General features: G+C 49.4%; 1 protein-coding gene across 1 annotated transcript in view; it reads left to right on the top strand.

Annotated features, from left to right (window-relative positions):
* LOC142251068 (cytochrome P450 2C23-like) overlaps positions 1-24,816 on the top strand; it is a 45,017-nt gene that overhangs the window by 10,545 nt on the left and 9,656 nt on the right. Inside the window, exons 2-5 of the mRNA XM_075323570.1 lie at positions 9,523-9,685; positions 12,704-12,853; positions 15,409-15,569; positions 18,373-18,546. Coding sequence (XP_075179685.1) covers positions 9,523-9,685; positions 12,704-12,853; positions 15,409-15,569; positions 18,373-18,546 — 648 coding nt within the window. The remainder of the gene's footprint in view (positions 1-9,522; positions 9,686-12,703; positions 12,854-15,408; positions 15,570-18,372; positions 18,547-24,816) is intronic.

Here is a 24,816-nt window from a genome sequence, read left to right on the forward strand (position 1 = left end):
CCATCACTCCCTACCTCCCCCTTGGTCATGTCGCCCCTCCCCCCAAGTGGGTCCGTGGCTTTCTTGACCAGCTGAGGGAGGATTCTCCGGTCATGATGTCTGTGTAACCAAACCCCCTTATCCTCTAAAATTAAACACACGGACTGCATGCGACTTGGTTCAAATGGCCACAGCAGCCTTTTTTATTGCCTATTGTTTTACAGACTAGTACCTTAGGGACGCCGTCCAACGGGCGACCCAAAACAACCACATAACGGTAACAATAGACAATAACATTTACAATACCCCCCGGGGTAGGCCCAGTCCACTACTACTACTCCCCCTGTCCCCGGCCGCAACACACCGACCCAGAGACGAGGTGCCAATCACCCACGGATTGACCCCCACACTTTGGCAGAACCCCGTGCCTGCCACATCCCGGAAACCGAGAGCCACCATACCAAGACAATGACTCCCGGTCCAGCCACCAATCACTTCCAAACCTCTGGACCAGACCTACCCCCACCGCCACAGGACAGACCACGTGACACCTTACGTGGCCTGGACCCGCCACACACCAAAAGCACGCTCCACACCATCCTGCAGACCCAACGCCCATAAATCCAGACCGACCTCGTTGAGGTGCACACCATCACCCCTCCGAAATCGCCAATCAGCCGGCTCCAAATCCCTGTGCCGTACCACAATCCCACCATTCCTGGTCACAAACCTAGCCACTACCCTATTCACCTGGGCCCTGGCCTTATTAACCTTCTCCACCGACCGAGCCCCTCTCCATGCCAACCTGGTCACTATGTCGGACCATACGACCAGCAAACCAGGATACCGCTTCCACAACTGCAGTAAGTCAATCTTTATATCTCGGATCAAATCCCGCGACGCCCTGGCACCAAGATCATTACCCCCCACATGCAATACCAGCACATCCGGGGGCCGCTCAACTTTACAATGGAAACGAAATTCCGGGACCACCCTGCCCCACTCCATGCCCCGAACTCCGATCCATCGAACAGTCGCCTGCGCACGATCCAAACCCAGCTGTCGACCATTCGGGCGGACCTCCGCCCGACGGGCACCCCAAAATACGAAGGAGTGCCCCAAGATCCAGATCAGGCACTTCCCTATAACAAATAAAACAAAACGAAAATATCAAAACCAATAACAGCACAACCACCAACACATCAAAAAACACCCCTTTCCTCAAACCTTCCGCACGTAACCAAAGTCCCATGATGCTACAACAACTGCGGTCTCACATACCGCCGAAAACAAGAAGATTCCCATCTACCAATACGCTTTACCACCTCATCTCCAAGCCCCCAACGGGCTGCCTCCGTTGCTGCACCAATTCGGAATGAATGCGACCCGAATTCCTCCGGGCGCTCCCCCGCGTTACGTAGACTTAGCCGCAGCACCGCCACAAACTGAAACCTCGACAAAAACGACCCATTCAAATGCCGCAACAACGGGCCAGGTAAGCCTCCCCTCACGGCCATAAATCTCTCGACTAAACGCACAGGGCACAATTCCTCTCCTGGAACCGCATATAACACCACCAATCTACCACGGCCCAGCTGATCCATTTTTGACCGGCGAATCCGGCACTCCACCTGACTACTGCTCACTTGCACGTCCTCAAACATCAAACCACCACCCGTCACCCTGGACGGGCTCACCAGCTCGCCTATCCGGAACGCCCCATAAAAAGCGAGACCGAAAGCCGTTGTAAATAGAACCGTCTCGTACACAGACTCACAAATGCCGCTCAGGCCACCCACCATCCGTCTCAACAAACCAAACGATACAGGGCGCCTCTTGTCCCTCTCCCGTACGCCACGGCGAAAGCCCCGCAAAGCCTGACGAACCCGAAAATCCTGTGAAACATCACGCTCCCCTCTCATTTTTAACCAAAATGCCACTGCCGACACCCGATGTGCCACAGCCGATGCCGATCGCCCGGCTGAAAAATCCGTACTCACCAATGACAACAAAGCCACCAAGTAATCCACGCTTTCCCCACCAAACATCAGACGCAACAACTCCTCCCATTCAGCCCACACCTTAGCATACCGGCACCAAGTCACCTCGGTCACCGAGTTCCGAATCAAGTCTGAGATCACCGCCTCACCAGATGCCACAAATCCTCGGGGCACTCCACTCCAACTTCGTCCGCCCACGGCAACAGCGCCCGAAACCTGCTGAACTGAAAACGAGACAAAGCATCAGCCACCTCGTTGTCAACACCCGGAACGTGCCTTGCCACTACCTGCACATTCAACTGCAGACATCTCAACACTAAATGCCGCAAATACACCACCACCGGCTCCGACTTAGCAGACAAGTTGTTAATCGCGTGCACCACCGCCTGGTTATCACAATGAAAACACACTTTCCTTCCGGCAAAGTGCGACCCCCATAGCTCCACTGCCACTACAATGGGGAATAGCTCTAACAGAGCCAAATTCCTAACCAAGCCGCTCTCCCGCCACGCCTGTGGCCACTGCCCGACACACCAATGACCTCTGAAGACAGCCCCAAACCCGGCCGACCCCGCCGCATCCGTAAACAGCTGCAACGCCCCGTTAGACGCCACCCTCTCCATCACCAGCGTCCGGCCGTTGAAATGCTGCAAAAATTGATCCCATACTTCCAAATCGTCCCTGATCGCCTTTGTGATCCGCACAAAATGCGCCGGCAACCGTACCCCGGCCGTCGCCGTCGCCAAACGCCTCGCAAACACTCTCCCCATTGGCACAATTCTGCAAGCAAAATTCAATTTTCCAAGCAAAGACTGCACCGCCTTAAGCCGCACCTTCTTCGCCGCTTTTACCCCTGACACTGCGGACCTCAAATCACGGACCTTCTCCGCCGGCAACCTGCATTCCATAGCAATGGTGTCAATTTCAATTCCCAGAAAACACATCACCGGCGCCGGGCCTTCCGTCTTATCCGGCGCCAAAGGAATCCCGAAACTGGCCGCAACTTTTTGCAACGCAAATAGCAAACCCGCACAAACCATCGAACCCGCCGGCCCGACACACAGGAAATCATCCAAGTAATGAATGATGGACGTAAGCCCGGACACGTCCCGAACCACCCACTCAACAAACGAACTAAATGCCTCAAAGTACGAACACGAAATGGAACAGCCCATAGGCAAACAACGATCAACATAATAACTGCCATCCCACCAGCAACCCAACAAATGCTGACTATCTGGATGAACCGGTAACAACCGAAACGCTGCTTCCACATCCGCCTTTGCCATCAATGCACCCCGCCCCGCCGCCCTAACCAGGTCCAACGCCTTATCGAACGACACATAATATACCGCCGACAACTCCGGCGCAATGCCATCATTCACCGATAACCCTTCCGGGTAAGACAAATGATGAATCAGCCGAAATTTATTCCGCTCCTTCTTTGGTACCACCCCCAACGGTGACACCACCAAATTCCCGCACGGCGGGGCGACATAAGGGCCGCCCATCCTGCCCAAAGCCACCTCCCTTTCCAGCTTCTCATCCACCACTTCCGGGTGATCCCGAGCGGAACGCAAATTACGATACGGCGGAACCGATGCATTAACAACCGACGGAATATGAAAACCATCCGAAAAACCAGAACTTAACAACGCCGCCGCCTCCTTGTCCGGATACCTATTTAAAAACGGAACCATCACTTCTACCTTCACCGGCGTCGTCCCTCTTACCAGCCCCATCACCAGCCTTTCCTTTTCCTTTTTTAAAACATTTGGACAAGCTATGTCCCCCCCCACATCCGGAGCATTCGTGCTTAAAACGGCACGCCGCTCCAAACCTGCACTGCCCTTCATTGTACTGCCAACACAAACCTTTCTTGAAACTTGCCGGGGACCCGGCCCCCCCCGAACCCCCGGCGCCCCCCCGAAAGGGCTGAGCCGGTGCCGACATCAATCGCATCCATAAGGAAATATCCTTATGGTCCCAACGCATATCTGGCCGCAATGCCTTCCGCTGCCTAAATTGCTCGTCGTAGCGCAGCCACGCCAGTCCGCCATAAACTCGATAAGCCTCCCCTATCGCATCCATGTAGCCGAACAAAGCCGAACAATGCTCCGGCTCCTTCTCCCCGACCACGCTCGCCAAAATCGCAAATGCCTGTAGCCAGTTGGCAAAAGTCCGAGGAATAAGCCTATAACGGCGCTTTTCCTCCTCGTCCTTCTCCTTTTTGGAATCACTCGGCTTAACCCTATCCAAATTAAATTTCTCCAGGGGAAGCAGAGAAAATATCTCCACATATTCCCCTTTCCAAATTTTTTCCCGCACCTCCTTCTTTAAATGGGCCCCCAGCGGGCCCTCAAAACAAACATAAACTTCGCTTTTAGCCCTATCATCTAAGCGCACCACCTCATCCTCCTTCTCCTTTTCCTTCTCCTTTTCCTTCTCCTTTTCCTTCTCCTTTCCCCCCCCCGTCTCACTCCCCCCTTCGCCCCCCCCTCTACTCGCACCCGCTCCGTCACCCCCCGTCGCCGCCGAGGCCCCTAAACCGGCTGCACCCACCCACGCCGCCACCGGCGCCTGGGCCCCCTCCCCCCCCGCTCCCGAAGCCGCCGCCAGCCCCTGCAACAGCCCCAACAATTGACTCCACACTGCGAAACCAGCGGGCGCTGCCGTAGCCGCAGCCGCCCCCCCCCCGAAGCCCCCCGCCAGCGCAGCCCCTGCCGCCTCCGCGGCCGTCTCACCCGACCGCCGCTCGGCGTCTCCCGAGACCGCCGCCTCGCTGTCCTCCGTCTGTCGTCCATCCGACTCCTCCGAACCGAAAGCCTCTTCCCCCTCCTCGCCGCTGGCCTCATCTTCCATCCGACATCCGGGGGGCGCCGCCGCAGCACCCCCCCCCACCACGGCCGCCAGACAGGGCCGCCGCGTGGGCAGAGTCATCCCCGCTCCATCTCTTGCCCCGGGGTGACAACCCAGGAGACCGTCCCGTCCCCCGCGCCGGCACCCCGGGCCTCGACCTCTTGCGCCCGCCCCCCTGCCGACTGCAAGGGGCCTCTGGGCGCGGACGACCAGACGCCCGGCTCCGGATCTCAGCCGTCGTCGCCTCTGGCCCTCCTGGGCTATTGCAGGCCTCCATCCGCCGAGTCCTCCCGCTCCCACGGGAGACTGCCACATCCGGGGGCTGCACAGCGGTACTGAGTGACCCGGCGGTTGCCGCAGGGCTCCCGCCGTCACTCCTTCTCTCAGCCGCACCGGGGTCAGGCACCGCAGACCCCCCCCCGGCGCCGGACCTACCGCCACGTGCAGCCCCGCGGTCCCCCCGCCGACTGCAGGGGGATCTGCTGGCCTCTCTCCTGCGCCGAGCGCGCTCCCGGCCTGGAGCCGCTGCAGTCTCAGTAACTCCAGCCCGGAGGCCGGGACCGGAAGCAGGCCCCGTGCTGGCCACTCCCACCTCCCGACCGCCGCGGCTGGAACGAAGATTCCTCCCGCCGGCCTCTGCAGCAGCCAGACGCTGCTGCTGCGCTGCACTCTGCGGAGGGTCCCTGGAGGGGCTCTTACATCTCCTCCTCGCCCCCCCCGCGCCCGGGGAATACCTGCGGGGGGGCCGCGACTGGCGCCCGCCGCTGCTGGGGGGACGAGGGGCAAGCGCCGACGGGTTAACCCCGGCAGCCCTGATGTGGGTCTGCACTGCCAGGGGCCCGTGCGCTGCGACCGCTGCCTGAATCAGACGCTGGAGCTCCTGAAGATCTGCCATGGAGGTGCACGTGCAGATCGTTCGGCGTCCGGAAACAGAAGAGGAGGTAACTCCTTCCTCTCCCAGCTAACCCTTTCCCTGCTCCTCCTCTTCCTCCCCGGCTAAAACCATCCCCCAAAGCCATATTAGGCATATACCACTGTCCCTATTAACCCATCACTCCCTACCTCCCCCTTGGTCATGTCGCCCCTCCCCCCAAGTGGGTCCGTGGCTTTCTTGACAGGCCACCAGAGTGACATTCCCATATACAGATCTTGCCCGGGACCGAGTACCCCATTCCCTGGGAACTACACAGTAGATTTAAAGTAAACCAGTGACAGATAAAGGAAGGATAAGGAAATGTACCTACTCTACAAAACCATTGTCATATTGGTTAATTTATGACAGTCTGTTCCTGCTGTTCAGTTGGTTGAATAAAGAATGCCATAAACAGCAACTATACTCTGCTGACAAACTCACAGTGTAAAAGAGATAATAGAGGGGTATTGGATACCCCCATTGCGGTCCTGATCTGTTGCAACTGATACTACTTAAAAAGGTAATATGATGATACCTATAAGTTACATGACATACAGTTAGGTCCAGAAATATTTGGACAGTGACACAAGTTTTGTTATTTTAGCTGTTTACAAAAACATGTTCAGAAATACAATTATATATATAATATGGGCTGAAAGTGCACACTCCCAGCTGCAATATGAGAGTTTTCACATCCAAATCAGAGAAAGGGTTTAGGAATCATAGCTCTGTAATGCATAGCCTCCTCTTTTTCAAGGGACTAAAAGTAATTGGACAAGGGACTCTAAGGGCTGCAATTAACTCTGAAGGCGTCTCCCTCATTAACCTGTAATCAATGAAGTAGTTAAAAGGTCTGGGGTTGATTACAGGTGTGTGGTTTTGCATTTGGAAGTTGTTGCTGTGACCAGACAACATGCGGTCTAAGGAACTCTCAATTGAGGTGAAGCAGAACATCCTGAGTCTGAAAAAAAAAGAAAAAATCCATCAGAGAGATAGCAGACATGCTTGGAGTAGCAAAATCAACAGTCGGGTACATTCTGAGAAAAAAGGAATTGACTGGTGAGCTTGGGAACTCAAAAAGGCCTGGGCGTCCACGGATGACAACAGTGGTGGATGATCGCCGCATACTTTCTTTGGTGAAGAAGAACCCGTTCACAACATCAACTGAAGTCCAGAACACTCTCAGTGAAGTAGGTGTATCTGTCTCTAAGTCAACAGTAAAGAGAAGACTCCATGAAAGTAAATACAAAAGGTTCACATCTAGATGCAAACCATTCATCAATTCCAAAAATAGACAGGCCAGAGTTAAATTTGCTGAAAAACACCTCATGAAGCCAGCTCAGTTCTGGAAAAGTATTCTATGGACAGATGAGACAAAGATCAACCTATACCAGAATGATGGGAAGAAAAAAGTTTGGAGAAGAAGGGGAACGGCACATGATCCAAGGCACACCACATCCTCTGTAAAACATGGTGGAGGCAACGTGATGGCATGGGCATGCATGGCTTTCAATGGCACTGGGTCACTTGTGTTTATTGATGACATAACAGCAGACAAGAGTAGCCGGATGAATTCTGAAGTGTACCGGGATATACTTTCAGCCCAGATTCAGCCAAATGCCGCAAAGTTGATCGGACGGCGCTTCATAGTACAGATGGACAATGACCCCAAGCATACAGCCAAAGCTACCCAGGAGTTCATGAGTGCAAAAAAGTGGAACATTCTGCAATGGCCAAGTCAATCACCAGATCTTAACCCAATTGAGCATGCATTTCACTTGCTCAAATCCAGACTTAAGACAGAAAGACCCACAAACAAGCAAGACCTGAAGGCTGCGGCTGTAAAGGCCTGGCAAAGCATTAAGAAGGAGGAAACCCAGCGTTTGGTGATGTCCATGGGTTCCAGAATTAAGGCAGTGATTGCCTCCAAAGGATTTGCAACAAAATATTGAAAATAAAAATATTTTGTTTGGGTTTGGTTTATTTGTCCAATTACTTTTGACCTCCTAAAATGTGGAGTGTTTGTAAAGAAATGTGTACAATTCCTACAATTTCTATCAGATATTTTTGTTCAAATCTTCAAATTAAACGTTACAATCTGCACTTGAATTCTGTTGTAGAGGTTTCATTTCAAATCCAATGTGGTGGCATGCAGAGCCCAACTCGCCAAAATTGTGTCACTGTCCAAATATTTCTGGACCTAACTGTACAACACCAACTCAAAACATTGAGACCATGGGTAAGATGTAAATGTGCCACCCCCGTGCCAGCAGCCAGGCTGCTCGGATCCGGATCTGCAGTGTGGCTCGAGGGATCTTCCGGACCCAGGGGTCACGCGGACACTTCAAATAAAAGGGTACGTATTTATACGGGAATTGCCGTAGACACTCTGTGACGCCACCCATGGTGTGTGGTGAAGTGTGGCACCACCGCTGCTGTTGTGAAGCACCCGGGGGCGATGGGATGGCAGCTGGATGTTAAGCCCTCCGTGGGTAGGAATGGATGCCCCGAGGCCCAGTGTCTCTGTGCTGAGGATGGTGATGGCAGGGGCCGGCGCGCCCGGTCAGACCGGGGAGTCTTAGCTTACTCACGATTTAATGAATAACACAAGTCCGATGGTAAACCAAGGTGCTGGTGGCCGGCCGCCGCGGCCGGGTGTGTTCTGGTCCCTCACCCGGGGTGATGGTCTGTGTCACTTTCCACTGCACTGTGTTTTGGTGTGGTGGACTTCCCGGTGTGGAACACGGGAGTCCGCTCCTGGTACTTTTGCTGGGAGCCTTGCCCTCTGACGCTGACCCTTGGATGCCCTATTCCCCGTGGTGGGTGGTTGTCTGCTTTTGGGACTTTGGTTGGGACAGGATCTATAATCCTGCCCTCAATTGGTTAATTAGTGAGACCGTTGGTTTCGGTCCTGGCTTCAGGGTCCAAGTACCCCCTCTGTGCACGGTTTCTGGGTTGGTTCTCTGGTGTCAGTACCGGCGGGCTCCTACCCTGTCCCGGTCCACCTCGGATCTCCGACTGCCGTCTTCCTGTCTCCTGACAGACATGGACCACCGTCTGCCACCTAGCCAATATGCCAGGGCTCCAACCCTGCTCCAACCCAGCCTCTGCTCTCTGACTTTGCACTTGAGCTTCAGTTTCTCCTCTCCTACTGCTCCATTCCACTCCACTACAAAAACCAACACTCTCACTGCTTTGAACTCCCCTTTTTTCACCGCCCCGGGTTCTCTAGACCCCTAGGTGGGTGGGTGTTCTCCATCCGCCTGGTCCCGCCCACTGGTGTGCCTTTCCTACCCTTGGGGGGGTGAATAGGATTTTGTTGGCTAGGTGTAACCCTGTGAGGGAAGGTGTTATGCGGGGGCCTACTCTGTGTGACCACCTGGCGGCGCCAGGGCATCACATAAATAAAATAAGAAAGAGATGATTTTAAAATCTCTTATAGCCATAATTTATTTACAAAGAACACAAATCAGACATTTTTCCATTTTATTAAAAATAAATAAATAAATAAATTAGCGTATTTTTCAGAAAGTGGGGTGCATTTTTTTAATCTGGTTGTAGCTTACCGGGGGTGGGGGAGTGCGGTGGAGCAGGGTCAGATGGAGGTGGCAGGAGTAGAGTGATGCTGCGAGTGTCCCGGCAATGCAAGAGCCATTCCCAGTGATTAAAGAATATGTAAGCGGTGCGGGCTTCAAAGAAATGGCGTTGCGAGCTCATCTGTGCTGTACAGTTTTTGCTCATATCATACATTTGTTTTTTATATCTCTGTAGCTGAGTGAGACATATGGACCCGTCTACACCATCTACCTTTCCAACCTCCGGACCATAGTACTGATCGGGTACGATGCCGTGAAGGAAGCCTTAGTGGACTGCAGTGACGTGTTTAGTGACAGGGGAGACATAGGAGCAGGAGAGCTTTTATCCAAGGATTTTGGTAAGTCACTTAAGTAAGTTAATAAAATATGATACTTTGCCACAATTAAATTGTATGACATTCAGTAACACTGCATACAGACAGTTTGGTGGTGGTGGAGATGGTGGGGGAGATTTTTTAAATATACTGCGTGCACAATTCTTAGTGACTATTTTGACCATATCATCATTTTTAGGCAGATTTTCTAACTTCACGTTTTGTAAACTTGAATGATTATTGGATGAAGCAAGTGATGTGTATTTGTGTAATGAAGAGGGTTTGGCCTAAGGACACAACCCCCTTTATCAAGGTGTGCAGAATTATTAGGCAGCTTGTTTTCCACGGGCAAAATGGGGCAAAAAAGAGATTTAACCGACTCTAAAAAGGTCAAGAATTGTTACAAACGTTACAGAGGGATGCAGCAGTCTTCAAACTGATAAGATATTGAGGCAGCAGAACCAACAAAAGGCTTGTTGCAAATAGTCAACAGGGTCTCCGGAATTGTCATATTCATCCTGCAACCTCCCTGAAGGCCTAAAAGTACAAGGTGTCCAGTGCTCGGAGACACTGCCGAGGTAAGGAAAGTGCAAATGTAACCAGCACTGAACAAGACACAGAGGATGAAATGTCAAGATTGGGCCAAGAAATATCTCAAGACAGATTGTTCACAGGTTGTATGGACTGATGAGATAAGAATGACTCTTCATGGACCAGATAAAAAAATGGTTTAAAAGAACTGAGAGTCCTCAGTGGTCGATGACTCGCCCACCCCAGGGCTATGGGACACCCGGTGCCGGGCCGGACTAGTCCGGGGGGTCGTCAGTGGTGGCTGGGCCCGGCTCCATACCCTGGTGGGGTCAATTAAGATGGCTGCAGTGTTGGGGGTGATTAAAGTTTATAGTTTTCGTGACGCCACCTGTGGTTTGCGGCTATTAAGCCGCCGCTGCTGTATGAGGCCTCCGGGGTGATGGAACGGCAGCAATGGTGTTACTGCTCCCCACAGGTGGCGCGGTACCCCGGGGACACTGTTGGTGCTTGTAAGTGTCTATGCAGATAAATAACTGAAGCAACGCCAGAGGGTGCAATTCCAAGGCTTTTACTCACAGCTCCTGACTTGTGTACACTGGAGCCTCTGGACTGCTGGTACCCACTGTCAGGGACCTCCGCTGATCCCGTGTAGATCTGGGGGCAAAAGCCGGTACACCCTTCTATTGTGTCCTTTCTTCAGCTGAATTCTCAAGCCTTGCCCTTGTTGGCTGAACCTGGCTCGGCCTCCACTACAGCCTCCGGGCCAGGGGCTTGTCTGGAGGACGTGTACCCCCTTTCTAGAGGTTCTGCAGTGGGCTGTGGCCCGGGGAGCTTGCAGCTTTCCCTGGACCTCGGTTTTTACTTTTGGAGATGACTTTTCCTCCTCCAGTTTCTAGGGACCGTCCCCTGTGTGCAGCTTGATCCCTCCACCGAATCTTATTGTGGAACAGGCCACCAGCCTGAAAGCTTTTAGTGGCCCTGTAATCCTTTCTGTTCTGCTGTGGTGTCACCTGAGCCTATCTGGGCCTCAGGGTCTTCACCAGGAAGCATCACTTTCTGTCTTTCTCTCTCTCTCAGCTCTCCTCCTTCACACTCCTCCTCCTCTGCCTCCTGCAGACCGACTCATTTCAGCTCCAAACTCCATCTAAACTTGACCTTACTTGTCTACTCTGCTCTCGGGTGGCTCCTCCCACCTCCCCAGTTGCTAAGCTACCACTCTATGGGAGAAGGGATGGGACTTACGGCCCCTCCCAGCATGCAGCATGGGAGGGTAGCTACCACTATCCCCGGTCCCTCTGTGTACCTGACAATGGGTGTAGTGCAGATTTGTCTGTGGACCGGCGTTCACCCCTTTCCTTACCCAGGATGGTACATCACACCTCTGGCTGGGGTGCAATGTTCCTGTGGCGACGGAAGCCTCAGGGGCGCCACATTGACACTTCTCATGGACCAGATGGAATGGACGTGGCTGGATCAGTAACGGGCACAAACCTCCACTTCTAATCAAATGACGGCAAGACCATCACTGAGCAAGACACAGATGATGAAACGTCAAGACTGTACCAAGAAATATCTGAAGACAGATTGTTCACAGGTTTTATGGACTGATGAGATGAGAGTAACTCTTGACGAAACAGATGGATGGGCCGTGTCTAGATGAGTAACGGTCACAGACTTCCACTTCTAATCAGATTGACGGCAAGATAGAGGTGGGTCCTGCTGGTGGCTGGAATTATTAAAGATGAGATAAGTGGATCTTATGGGGTTGAAGATGGACTCAAAATCAACTACCAAACCTACTGCTAGTTTTTAAAAGACTCTTTCTTCAAGAAATGGTTCAAGAAAGTCTGCATCCTTCAAGAAAACCATGATTTTTATGCAGGACAATACTCCATCGCAGCATCAAAGTCTCTACTGCTCGGCTGCCAGTAAAAGCCTTAAAGATGAAAGACTAATGACTCGACCCCTTCCTCACCAGACCTAAAACCTACTGAAAACTTGTGGGCCCTTCTTAAATAGGTCATTTATGGTGAAGTAAAACAGTCGCCTCTCTGATCAGTGTCTGGAAAGCTGTGGCTGGTGTGGCCCAAAAAGGTGATCATCAATAGATTAAGAAACTGTCAGACTCTGTGGATGGACGGCTTATGTATGTCAGTGAAAAGAAGAGCGGTTATATTGGCTATTTCTAGTTTTTTTTTATCAGAAATTTATTTTTGTACTGTTGTTCCATAATCAAATTAATCATCAAAAATACAAATTGTTTTGCGCACACAGTATATGTCTTGCCGATGGTGACCTAACAGTTGTAGGACTTGTGAGATGTCAGAACTTACTTATCAGATGGACACAGCAGCTTGCAAAATGGGGAATTGAACAATCAAATGACAAACAGACCTTTATTACCCAAGCAGTTCTACTGTAATGAGGTCTACTATGGACCACAACGACTCAGTAGATAAAAGTGTACAATCTAGATTTAGAAACTATTTAACCACATGATTAAACTTACAGGGGTGATTGCAAGCAGTGGAGAAAGGTGGAAAATCCTACGTCGATTTACCTTAACAACTTTAAGAAATTTTGGAATGGGAAAAAGAAGTATCGAAGAAAGAATCCAAGAGGAAGCCCGATGTCTGACGGAGAAATTCATGAAGGATAAAGGTGGGTGGAGAGTTTTACATTAGAAAATAAGTATTTGATCCTCTGCCGATTTTGCAAGTTTTCCACCTATAAAGAATGGAGAGGTCTGTAATTTGTGTTGTAGGTAACTTCAGCTGTGACAGACAATAAAAAAATCCCAAAAATCCCATTGTATGATTTTTAAATAATTCATTTCCATTTTATTTCATGAAATAAGTATTTTATCACCGACCAACCAGCAAGAATTCTGTCTCCCTCTGTTGTTATATTTTTTTAAGAAATCCTCCTACTCTGCACTCATTACCTGTATTAATTGCACCTGTTTAAACTCATTACCTGTATAAAAGACACCTGTCCACACACTCAATCAGTCACACTCCAACCTCTCCACCATGGCCAAGGCCAAAAAGATGTCTAAGGACACCAGTGACATGGGCTACAGGACAACAGGCAAGCAGCTTGGTGAAAAAGCAACAAATGTTGGAGCAATTATTAGAAATGTCCATGCAGGATCTCGCCTCGTGGGGTAAGGATGATTCTGAGAAAGGTCAGGAATCAGCTCTGAACTTCACGGTAGGACTTGGTCAGTGATCTGAAGAGAGTTGGGACAACAGTCTCAAAGATTACAATTAGTAACACACTACGCCATCATGAATTAAAATCCTGCAGGACATGCAAAGTTCTCCTGCTCACACTTGCTCATGTCCAGGGCCCTTTGAAGTTCACCAGTGACCATCTGGATGATCCAGAGATGGCATGGGAGGTTATATGGTCAGATGAGACTAAAACAGAACTTGTTGGTATCAACTCCATTTGGTGTGTTTGGAGGAAGAAGAGGGATGAGTACAACCCCAAGAACACCATCCCAACCGTGAAGCATGGGGGTTGAAACATCATACTTTGGGGACAGGATGACTGCACCATATTGAAAAGAAGATGGATGGAGTTATGTATCTCGAAATTTTGGCCAACAACCTCCTTCCCTCAGTAAGAGCATTGAAGATGGGTCATGGCTAGGTCTTTCAGCATGACAATAACCTGAAACACGCAGCCAGGGAAACTAAGGAGTGGATTTGTAAGAAGCATTTTAAGGTCCTGGAGTGGCCTAGCCAGTCTCCAGACCTGAACCCAAAAGAAAATATTTGGAGGAGCTGAAACGCAATGTTGCCTATTAACCTCCCCAAAGCTTGAAAGATCCTGAGAAGATCTGTATGGAGGAGTCGCCAAAATCCCTGCTGCAGTGTGTGCAAACCTGGTCAAGAACTGCAGGAACCGTCTGACCTCTGTAAATGTAAACAAGGGTTTCTTCCAAATATTAAGTTCTGTTTTTCTATTGTATCAAATACTTATTTCATACAATAAAATGGCACTATACAAATAATAATAATAATAATATGCAAATTAATTATTTAAAAATCATACAATTTACATCCATATTTTTTTTTAATTCTGTCTATCATAGTTGTAGTGTACCTGCAATAAAAATGACAAACCTATCCATTCTTTGTAGGTGGGAAAACTTGCAAAATCGACAATGTATCAAATACTTGTTTTCCCCACTATATAAATCTACAGCTTAGACTACTGATTGAAAGACTTTAGTAACTATTACTGTTAAAAGTAAAATGAGGATATTCACAACTACAATACCTTGCACGGGCACTTTTAGTTTTAAAAAAATCACTGACACGTCAAATTTTTGATGAACAGAAGAAAAAAGTTGCCTATTTTTAATGACTGTCCTGTAATGTCTGGATGGTTGGGAATCCTGGCTCCTAGGATCATAGTTTGACTGGGAGACCAAAAGATTAGACATGTTGAAATTCAACATTACCAATCCTTTTTTTCCTCAGTGTCTGCATCTAGGAGACTGTTCGGCTGCCTGCCGCTATATCAGATCAATGGCGGATCATCCAATGGATCAAATTGTCTCTCCAGGAAAGGAGACAAACTCTAGCACAGCGTCACCTATTGGAAGTAGCGATCCTAAAAGTCAAATGTGGATTTTTAACAATCCTTTGCATATGACTTAGGATATATATGCCAGATCAGAATCCCAATTTGCAGACACGGTGTTTCGAGGTGCTTGCCCCTCGTCAGTTCAAAGTATGGGGTGTCTGATCTGGCTCATGAGAAGCTTTGTGGGGACCACAGGGAACACTATTCTCCTTAAGGAGACTTTGCAAGCCAGTCTGGCTGCCAGTAAGGGGACTTATAGCTGCCACGCCCCTCTAGGAAATATTCAAATAGTCTCTCCAGGAAAGGAGACAAACTCTAGCGCAGCGCCAACTATTGGAAGTAGCGATCCTAAAAGTCAAATGTGTATTTTTAACAATCCTTTGCATATGACTTAGGATATATATGCCAGATCAGAATCTCAATTTGCAGACACGGTGTTTCGGGGTGCTTGCCCCTCGTCAGTGCAAAGTATAGGGTGTCTGTCATCCAATGGATGACATTTTTAGGTAGAGTTAACATGAGATCTGCAGTCCTATTTTTCCCATGGTCCCTATTTTCCTAATATATGTATTGTATTTTTTGGAAATGACTGATCGCGTCTTTATATTTACTTACAGACTCTCCAATTAACCCAATACATATAATGCGACTCGCTGTTTCCAATGTCATTTGCTCAGTTGTATTCGGTGAAAGATTTGACTACGAAGACAAAAAATTCTTAACACTCATTTCTCAATTTAATGAAATTGTTGAGATGGTCAACAGCACTTCAGGACAGGTAAATAATTGCTATGCTTCCAACCGCAAAACCTATGTCATCCTATCTGGCAGATTACTGTGGATAGACAAGCGTGTTATAGGAGTCTTACTCAATAATCAGAGAACACATTAAGAGGCCTGGTTGCTCACCTTGTGTGATTGTGTGACACACAACCAGTAATATAGCCGTAGTCCAACGGCTGCAGAATCCGCGTGCACTGAGGCCAAACGAGAAGTACTGCAACCAAAATAAAACCGTGAAAGAAGAACTGCGCTACTGCAGACAATATACAGATGTAATACACTGGTAGAAAGAATTGGGTTTTCACTTCAAAACGCGTAGAAATAAACCACCTCTCACACATCATCCGGTGTATTGGATCTAAAATTTGTCTGCAGCTGGTTCTTCTTCCACCATTTTATTCTGGTTCCAGTACATCTCATCCTATTTGGCAGTCATACTCCCTTATGTCTGTCCCCTCACATTGGGTAGCTTGACAAAAAAAGGGACTAACAATAGGGATTATGACACACAGTTTTTCTCGACGGTCTTGATGAGGGGGCAGGGTGGAGCCTGACGTTCCTGACTAAAGGTCCAGTCACACTAAACAACTTACCAGCAATCCCAACAACGATAGGGATCGCTGGTAAGTTGCTAGGAGGTTTCTGGTGAGATGTCACACTGCGACGCTCCAGCGATCCCACCAGCAACCTGACCTGGCAGGGATCGCTGGAGCGTCGCTACACGAGTTGCTGGTGAGCTCACCAGCAACCAGTGACCAGCCCCCAGCACCGCATGGAAGATGCTGCGCTTGGTAACTAAGGTAAATATCGGGTAACCAACCCGATATTTACCTTGGTTACCAGCGCACGCAGCTACACGTGCAGAGAGCAGGGAGCAGCGCACACCGCTTAGCGCTGGCTCCCTGCTCTCCTAGTTACAGCACACATCGGGTTAATTAACCCGATGTGTCCTGCAGCTACATGTGCACAGAGCAGGAGCCGGCACTGACAGTGAGAGCGGCGGAGGCTGGTAACGAAGGTAAATATCGGGTAACCAAGGACAGGGCTTCTTGGTTACCCGATGTTTACTGTGGTTACCAGTGTCCGCAGAAGCCGGCTCCTGCTGCCTGCACATTTAGTTGTTGCTGTCTCGCTGTCACACACAGCGATCTGTGCTTCACAGCGGGACAGCAACAACTAAAAAATGGCCCAGGACATTCAGCAACAACCAATGACCTCACAGCAGGGGCCAGGTTGTTGCTGGATGTCACACACAGCAACATCACTAGCAACATCGCTGTTACATCACAAAAGTTGTTCGTTAGCAGCGATGTTGCTAGCGATGTTGCTTAGTGTGACGGGGCCTTAAGACGCATGCCTCTTTTTGAACCAGGAGAGTTGTGAAGTGGCATGTGCCTCCATGTCCACCTCACCACAAATCTTATTCCAGTAAGATTTGTGACATAAGGAAAGCTGACACTCATCATGAATTTGACGAGTGAGGATTACCATGCCCCTCCTCCCAGCTCTGGCCAAAAAATGCAACATTTTTGTGCAAAAGAACTGCAACTGTCATGATTCTGATATGTGGTTCTCTGCTCTCCTGCAAAGCCGATGCTTGGTTTTGTATTCTTCTCCAGTAGATTGGTTGTTCCTGGTCTTGGGCCCTGTGGAAGGGGCTTATTCATTAGAGCCTTATTATGGGTGATTGCTCCACTTTATTTTGGAGATACTTCACCCGTGATGCCGCCAGTGATAATTCCTGTGTTGCAGCAGTTGTTGCTGGCTCCCGTAAGTGACCGTCTTGATCTTGTCCCGCTGCCCCGTTTCTAGTACCCTCCTTCGCCTGTTTCCCTGACCCTGACTTGACTCCCTGGCTCCCAGAACCCTGGCTGGTATCCTGACCTCGGATCCGCTCTCTCCCTTGTAGCAATTGCTAATTCCCAGCTCTTGACCTTTGGCTTGTTTAATTTCTCCTCCACTAGTGTATCTAGTGACACCTAGTGTTATGCGGGCATCACACGGTACGATATATCGGGCGATATGTCATCGGGGTCATGTCGGTAGTGACGCACATCTGGCATCGTCTGATATATCGTAGCGTGTGACAGCTGTGAACGAGCAGAAATACTCATCTTCTCGTTCATCGTTGACACGTCGCTCACTTTAAAAAAAATCGACCATCAGGTTGTTCATCATTCCCGTGGCAGCACACGTCGCTCCGTGTGACACCCCGGGAACGCCGAACACAGCTTACCTGCGTCCCGCCGGCAATGCGGAAGGAACGAGGTGAGCGGGATGTTTACGTCCCGCTCATCTCCGCTCCTCCACTTCTATTGGCCGGCTGCCGTGTGACTTCGCTGTGACGCCGAACGTCCCTCCCCTTTCAGGAAGAGGGTGTTCGCCGCCCACAGCGACGTCGTCCGGGAGGTAAGTACGTGTGACGGGGATTTAACGACTTTGTGCGCCACGGGCAACTAATTGCCTGTAACGCACAAATGACGGGGGCGGGTGCGATCGCTCGTGCAATCGCACGATAGATCGTCTCGTGTGACGCCCGCATTAGCGCATCACATCAACTTTTCAAAGCTTTTTACAACAGAAATCTTTCGTGAAAGCTTTGATGTGTCAGGGCCATTGGCTGCCGGGTCAGAACACTCAGTGTTGGTTTATAGTCTGAAATCACGGAGACATTTAATTGTTTGAAATTTAAATTCAACTTATTTTTTATAAAATATGGCATAGAAAAATAAATATGACAACGACATAACTATACTATAGTAATATCTTGTTTTTCTATTACTTCTTTCCTTAATTAGCTCCTTTTCATGTTCCCAAAAATAATGTCCTACATTCCTGGTCCTAGGAGGGTCATTAAAGAGCTGAACAACCTGAAACTATTTATTAAGGATATTACAGAGACCCATCGAGACACCTTGGACGAGAATTGCCCACGTGACTTCATAGATTGCTTCCTCATGAAGATGGAAGAGGTTTGTTTCTTGAAAATCTTAGATTTTTGAACATTTGAGGATCACATATTGTATGTAAAGAGTGCAGAGTATCGAAAATTCAACTAGCTTTGAAAAAAATGCAATGAAATGGTAATGAGTGGATTGATTTGCAAAGAACTTACCTTGAGCTGAATTTCCTAAAATATGAAGATGCCCACAAGTTTAAATCCGAACACCCAATTTGTGCAGAATTCTGGTTGAGAAAGATAAGTTTATATTGGACTCTTTAGCAGATGGGTGACCAGTGGAATGACTGGCACAGGATGGAGGCATCGGTGTAGTGGTTGGAGAGCTATATGATCCTAGTTACTGCATTCAGCAAGGATTAGAGAGGTGAAAGTTTAGTAAGCGGGAGACTGATTAGTAGAGAGTTAGGGGTGCTTCACACATAGCGAGATCGCTACCGAAATTGCTGCTACGGCACGGTTTTGGTGACGCAACAGTGACCTCTTTAGCGATCTCGCTGTGTGTGACACTGAGCAGCGATCTGGCCCCTGCTGCGAGATCGCTGCTCGTTACACACAGCCCTGGTTCGTTTTCTTCAAAGGCGCTCTCCCGCTGTGACACACAGATCGCTGTGTGTGACAGCGAGAGAGCGACGAAATGAAGCGAGCAGGGAGCAGGAGCCGGCATCTGGCAGCTGTGGTAAGCTGTAACCAGGGTAAACATCGGGTAACCAAGGTGGTTATGACTCGCCCACCCCAGGGCTATGGGACACCCGGTGCCGGGCCGGACTAGTCCGGTGGTAGTCAGTGGTGGCTGGGCCCGGCTCCGTGGCCCTGGTGGGTGTCAGTAGAATATGTGGCTTCAATTAAAGTTTGTGTTCGTGACGCCACCTGTGGTATGCGGCTAATAGGCCGCCGCTGCTGTTTGAGGCCTCCGGGGGATATGGCAGCAATGGTGGTACTACTCCCCACAGGTGGAGCAATGCCCCGGGGCACAGTTGGTGCTTGTGAGTGTCTATGCAGATGGAATAACAGAGGCAACTCCAAGGGTACAGTTTCAAGTTCTTTACTCACAGTTCTTGTCAAGGCCGGCAGGAACCCTTGGACTGCTGGGACCACTGTCAGGGACCTCCGCCGTTTCTGGGTGATTCTTGGAGCAAAACCCGGTACCCTTCTCTTAAGTGTCTCTGTCTTCAGCTGTCTCCTTAAACCTTGCCTTTGTAGGATAAACCTGGCTCGGCCTCCACAACAGCCTCCAGGCTGGGGGGTCACCTGTCGGCTGATTACCCCTTTTCTAGAAGTTCTGCTGTGGGCTGTGGCCCGGGGAGTTTACAACATTCCCTGGGCCTCGGTTTTTACTGTTTGGAGATGATTTTGCACTCCTCCGGTTTCTAGGGACCGTCCCCTGCTGCAGCTTGATCCCTCCACCGATGTTCCTGTGGAACAGGCCACCGCAGCTCTACAGCTACCCGTGGCCATGGGATCCCTTCTGTTCTCTGCTTGGTGTCACCTGGACCCTCTGAGTCCCAGGATCTTCACCAGGAAGCGTCTCTTTCCTCTTCTCAGCTCCTGACTGACTTGGAGCTCTTTTTCTACTTCTCCTCCTTGCCTGCCTCCTGCAGACCTCTTCCTCCTTCCGCACTCTCTCTCAGACTTCTGTTGCTTTCTCTGTGCGGACACTCTGAGCTCACAGAGCTCCTTTCTCTTTCACAGCTACATGCTGGCTCCTCACTCTCTCACTCTCTGAGGTAAACTGAAACTAACTTGACCTTCCTTTCTCTATCTGCTCTCTGGTGGCTCCTCCCACCTCCCCAGTGTTGCTAAGCTGTACCCTATAGGAGCAGGGATGGGTCTTACGGCCCCTCCCAGCATGCAGCATGGGAGGGTTACTGCCACTGTCCCTGGTCCCAGTATCTACCTAACAATGGGTGTTGTGTAGATTTACCAGGGGACCGGTGTTCACTCCTTTCCTCACCCAGAATGGGGCATCACACCGCTGGGTGGGGTGCAATGTCCTGTGGCGACGGAAGCCTCAGGGGCGCCACAGTTACCCCATATTTACCTTAGTTACCAGCCTCCGCAGCTCTCACGCTGCCTGTGCTGCCGGCTCCGGCTCTCTGCACATGTAGCTGCAGTACACATCGGGTTAATTAACCCGATGTGTACTGTAGCTAGGAGAGCAGGGAGCCAGCGCTAAGCAGTGTGCGCAGCTCCCTGCTCTCTGCACATGTAGCTGCAGTACACATCGGGTTAATTAAACCGATGTGTACTGTAGCTAGGAGAGCAAGGAGCCAGCACTAAGCAGTGTGCGCGGCTCCCTGCTCTCTGCACATGTAGCTGCAGTACACATCGGGTTAATTAACCCGATGTGTACTGTAGCTAGGAGAGCAAGGAGCCAGCACTAAGCAGTGTGCGCGACTCCCTGCTCTCGCTGTTATGATCGCTGCTGCGTCGCTGTGTTTGACAGCTAAGCAGCGATCATAACAGCGACTTACAAGGTCGCTGTTACGTCACAGAAAATGGTGACGTAACAGCGACCTCGTTGTCGCTGTCACTTAGTGTGAACCAGCCCTTACAATAGTCCAGACAGGAATGAATAAGAGCAACAGTAAGAGTTTTTTCAGAATCAATGGTAAGAAAAAGTCGAATTCTAAAGATGTTCTTGAGGTGAAGGTGACATGAGCTACCTGAGTCAAATATGACCCCAAGACAGCAGGCGTGGTGCTGGGGAGCAATGGTCGAACCACACACGGAAATGGTAATATTGGTTTTAAGAAGGTTAGTAAAGGTCGGAAAGATAAGAAGTTCAATTTTAACAGATTCAGTTTTAGATAGAGGGAGGACATGATGTTGGAGACATCGGACAAACAATCACTGATATTTTGCAGTAATGCAGGGGTGATGTCAGAAGACGATATGTGTAATTGAATGTTATCATCAGCAAACAGATGGTACTGAAAACTGAATCTACTGATAGTTTGCCAAATAGGGGCAGCAAATTAAGAGAAGAGGATGGGGACCTAGGACTTAGCCCTGAGGAACCCCAACCATAAAGGGAAGAGGAGCCAGCAAAAGATACAGTGAAGGAGCAGTCAGAGAGTAGGTGGAGAACCAGGAGAGAGCGGTGTCCTTGAGCCGGATAGAGAGGAGCATAATGAAGAGGAGCTGGTGATCCACCATGTGTAATGCAGCAGAGAGATCAAGGAGAATCAGCATGGAGTAGTGACCACTAGATTTAGCTGTTAGTAGATCATTAGAGACTTTGTTAAAAGCAGTTTTCATAGAGTGTAAGGAGTGAAAACCGGATTGTGAAGGGTCAAGAAGAGAGATATCTGAAAGACAGCGGATTAGACAGGACTGGACCAAGTGTCTCAGAAGTTTAGAGATGAAGGGGGAGATTAGAGACAGGTGTATAGTTAGCAGCACAATTTTGGTCAACGGTTGTGTTTTTTTAGTAAGGGGTGTATGCTGGTGTGTTTGAAGGAGGTCAGAAAGATGCCAGATGAGAGAGAGAGGTTAATTATTTTAGTTAGGTGAGTGGTGACAGCTGGGGAGATAGACTGTAGGAGATGTGAGGGAATAGGGTCACTGGTGCTTGTAGTTGGGTGAGAAGATGCAAGGAGCCTGATAACTTCTATTGTGACCGGTTCAAAAACAGAAAATGAGCTAGATTAAGCACAGGATTGATGAGAATGTGTGATGTTAGGAAAATGGGAGAAAATTTCCTGTCAGACATGGTTAAATTTTTTCTTTAAAATAACTGACCAGAGGTTGGTGGTTGGGGCCTGCACTCTTGGCTCCAGGAGGGAATGAAACGTGTCAAAGAGTCGTTTAGGATTGTTGGACAGTGAGGTGATGCGGGTGTTGAAGTTGCTTGTTTGGAGAGGTGAAGGGCAGAGTTGTATATTTTAAGCATAAACTTATAATGGATGAAATCTTTGGACAGACTGGATTTTCTACACAGAGGTTGAGGGCACCTGGAGCACCTCTGGAGAAAAGGTGTTCGTAGTGTGTGCCAGGGTTGCCGCCATCTGTATTGAGTTGCTCTGTTTGTAGGAGGTGCAGCTTCATCCAGAACATTTTCCAATGTTTCATTATAAAGTTTCAAACCAGAAAGAGGCCATGACAAAGAGGAGATTGGGGCCAATGATAATTGCAAATTTTTCATACGTTTCTGGGTATTAATGGTACATACAGTATATTCCTATAAGTGTGTAAAGTGAGGCTGTCCTGAGTGCGTTGACAGTTCTTAACAGAAAATGATAGAGAGTGGGGGAGGGGAGTTAATAAGCTCATGCACCGAACAAAGCTGGGAGAAGATCAGGTCCAGCGGATTCCCATCTTCATGGGTGGGAGAGTTAGTAAGTTGTGAAAGGCCAAGAGAGCAGGTTAGAAATAAAATATAAGCGGCAGATCGGAAGAGGGGATCATCAATAGGGATATTAAAGTCCCCCATGATGAGAGTGGGAATGTTACAGCCTATAAAATGTGGAAGCCAAATGGTAAAGTGATCAAGGAACTGACTTGGGGGTTGGCGGGCGATACACAACCGCCTCTCAGAGGGAGAAGGGCCTGTAAAGACTGACAGTGTGGACCAGAAAAGAAGGGAAGATAAACAAGGGTACAGTAGGGATGACCTGAAAAGCACAATTTGTTGAAAGCAGCAGACCAACAGCTCCACCTGGTTTGTTCTCAAGTCTAGTGGTATGTAAAAATTGTAGGCCACTATACGAGAGAGCAGCAGCAATGATGTCCAATTACTGGATCCAGGTCACAGTAAGAGCTAGGAGGTTAAGGGAATTTAAAAAGAAACAATATGGATGTAGGAGAGTTTGTTACCTGCTGACCATGGGTTCTAGAGGGCACAGTTAAAGGAGATATTACTGAGATTTGTTGGGTTACTGAATGTAGCAGGGAAGGAGTTAAACTTACTATTACAAAAAGAGCCTGGGTTAGGGGAGAAATTTCTCGTGACTAATAAAAAGATAATAGAAAGAGTAAGTAGATGGTTAAATGATTTGTGAGAGCAACTCTTGTGTTGTATGGTGGAGTGAATGGATCTTTGTGGTATGAGAATGTGAAAAGAGCTTGAGAGCCATAGATAGGAGAAGGGAGGAAAGAGGGACTGATATAGACGGAGAATGTGAGCTGTACTTAGAATAGAGGAGGTGAGAAGGACTGATGTAGATGGAGAATATGAGCTGTACATAGGAGAGGGGAGAAGAAAGGAACTGATATAGATGGAGAATGTGAGCCATACATAGGAGAGAGGAGGAGAGAGGGACTGATATAGATGGAGAATGTGAGCTATACATAGGAGAGAGGAGGAGAGAGGGACTGATGTAGATGGAGAATGTGAGCTGTACTTAGAATAGAGGAGGTGAGAAGGACTGATGTAGATGGAGAATATGAGCTGTACATAGGAGAGGGGAGAAGAAAGGGACTGATATAGATGGAGAATGTGAGCTGTACATAGGAGAGGGGAGAAGAAAGGGACTGATATAGATGGAGAATGTGAGCTGTACATAGGAGAGGGGAGAAGAAAGGGACTGATATAGATGGAGAATGTGTGCTGTACATAGGAGAGGGGAGAAGAAAGGGACTGATATAAATTGAGAATGTGAGCTGTACATAGGAGAGGGGAGAAGAAAGGGACTGATATAGATGGAGAATGTGAGCTGTACATAGGAGAGGGGAGAAGAAAGGGACTGATATAGATGGAGAATGTGAGCTGTACATAGGAGAGGGGAGGATCGAGAGACTTACCTGTCTCCTGCCCTGTCTAAAGGCTACTTTACACACTGCGATATCGGTACCGATATCGTCAGCGTGCATACCCGCCCCCATCGGTTGTGCGACACGGGCAAATCGCTGCCCGTGTTGCACAACCACGCCCGGAGCCATCACACGGACTCACCTTCCCTGCGACGTCGCTGTGACCGGCGAACCGCCTCCTTTCTAAGGGGGAGGTTCGTTCAGCGTCACAGCGACGTCACAGCAGCGTCACTGAACCGCCGCCCAATAGAAGCAGAGGGGCAGAGATGAGCGGGACGAACATCCCGCCCACCTCCTTCTTTCCGCATTGTGGCCAGGAGGCAGGTAAGGAGAGCTTCCTCGTTCCTGTGGTGTCACACGGAGCGATGTGTGCTGCCGCAGGAATGAGGAACAACTTCGTTACTGCTGCAGTAACGATATTTGAGAATGGACCCCCATGTCACCGATGAGCGATTTTGCACATTTTTGCGACGATGCAAAATCGCTCATAGGTGTCACACGCAACGGCATCGCTAGAGCGACTGAATGT

This window comes from Anomaloglossus baeobatrachus, chromosome 9 (assembly GCF_048569485.1).
Source record: "Anomaloglossus baeobatrachus isolate aAnoBae1 chromosome 9, aAnoBae1.hap1, whole genome shotgun sequence".
NCBI lineage: Eukaryota > Metazoa > Chordata > Amphibia > Anura > Aromobatidae > Anomaloglossus > Anomaloglossus baeobatrachus.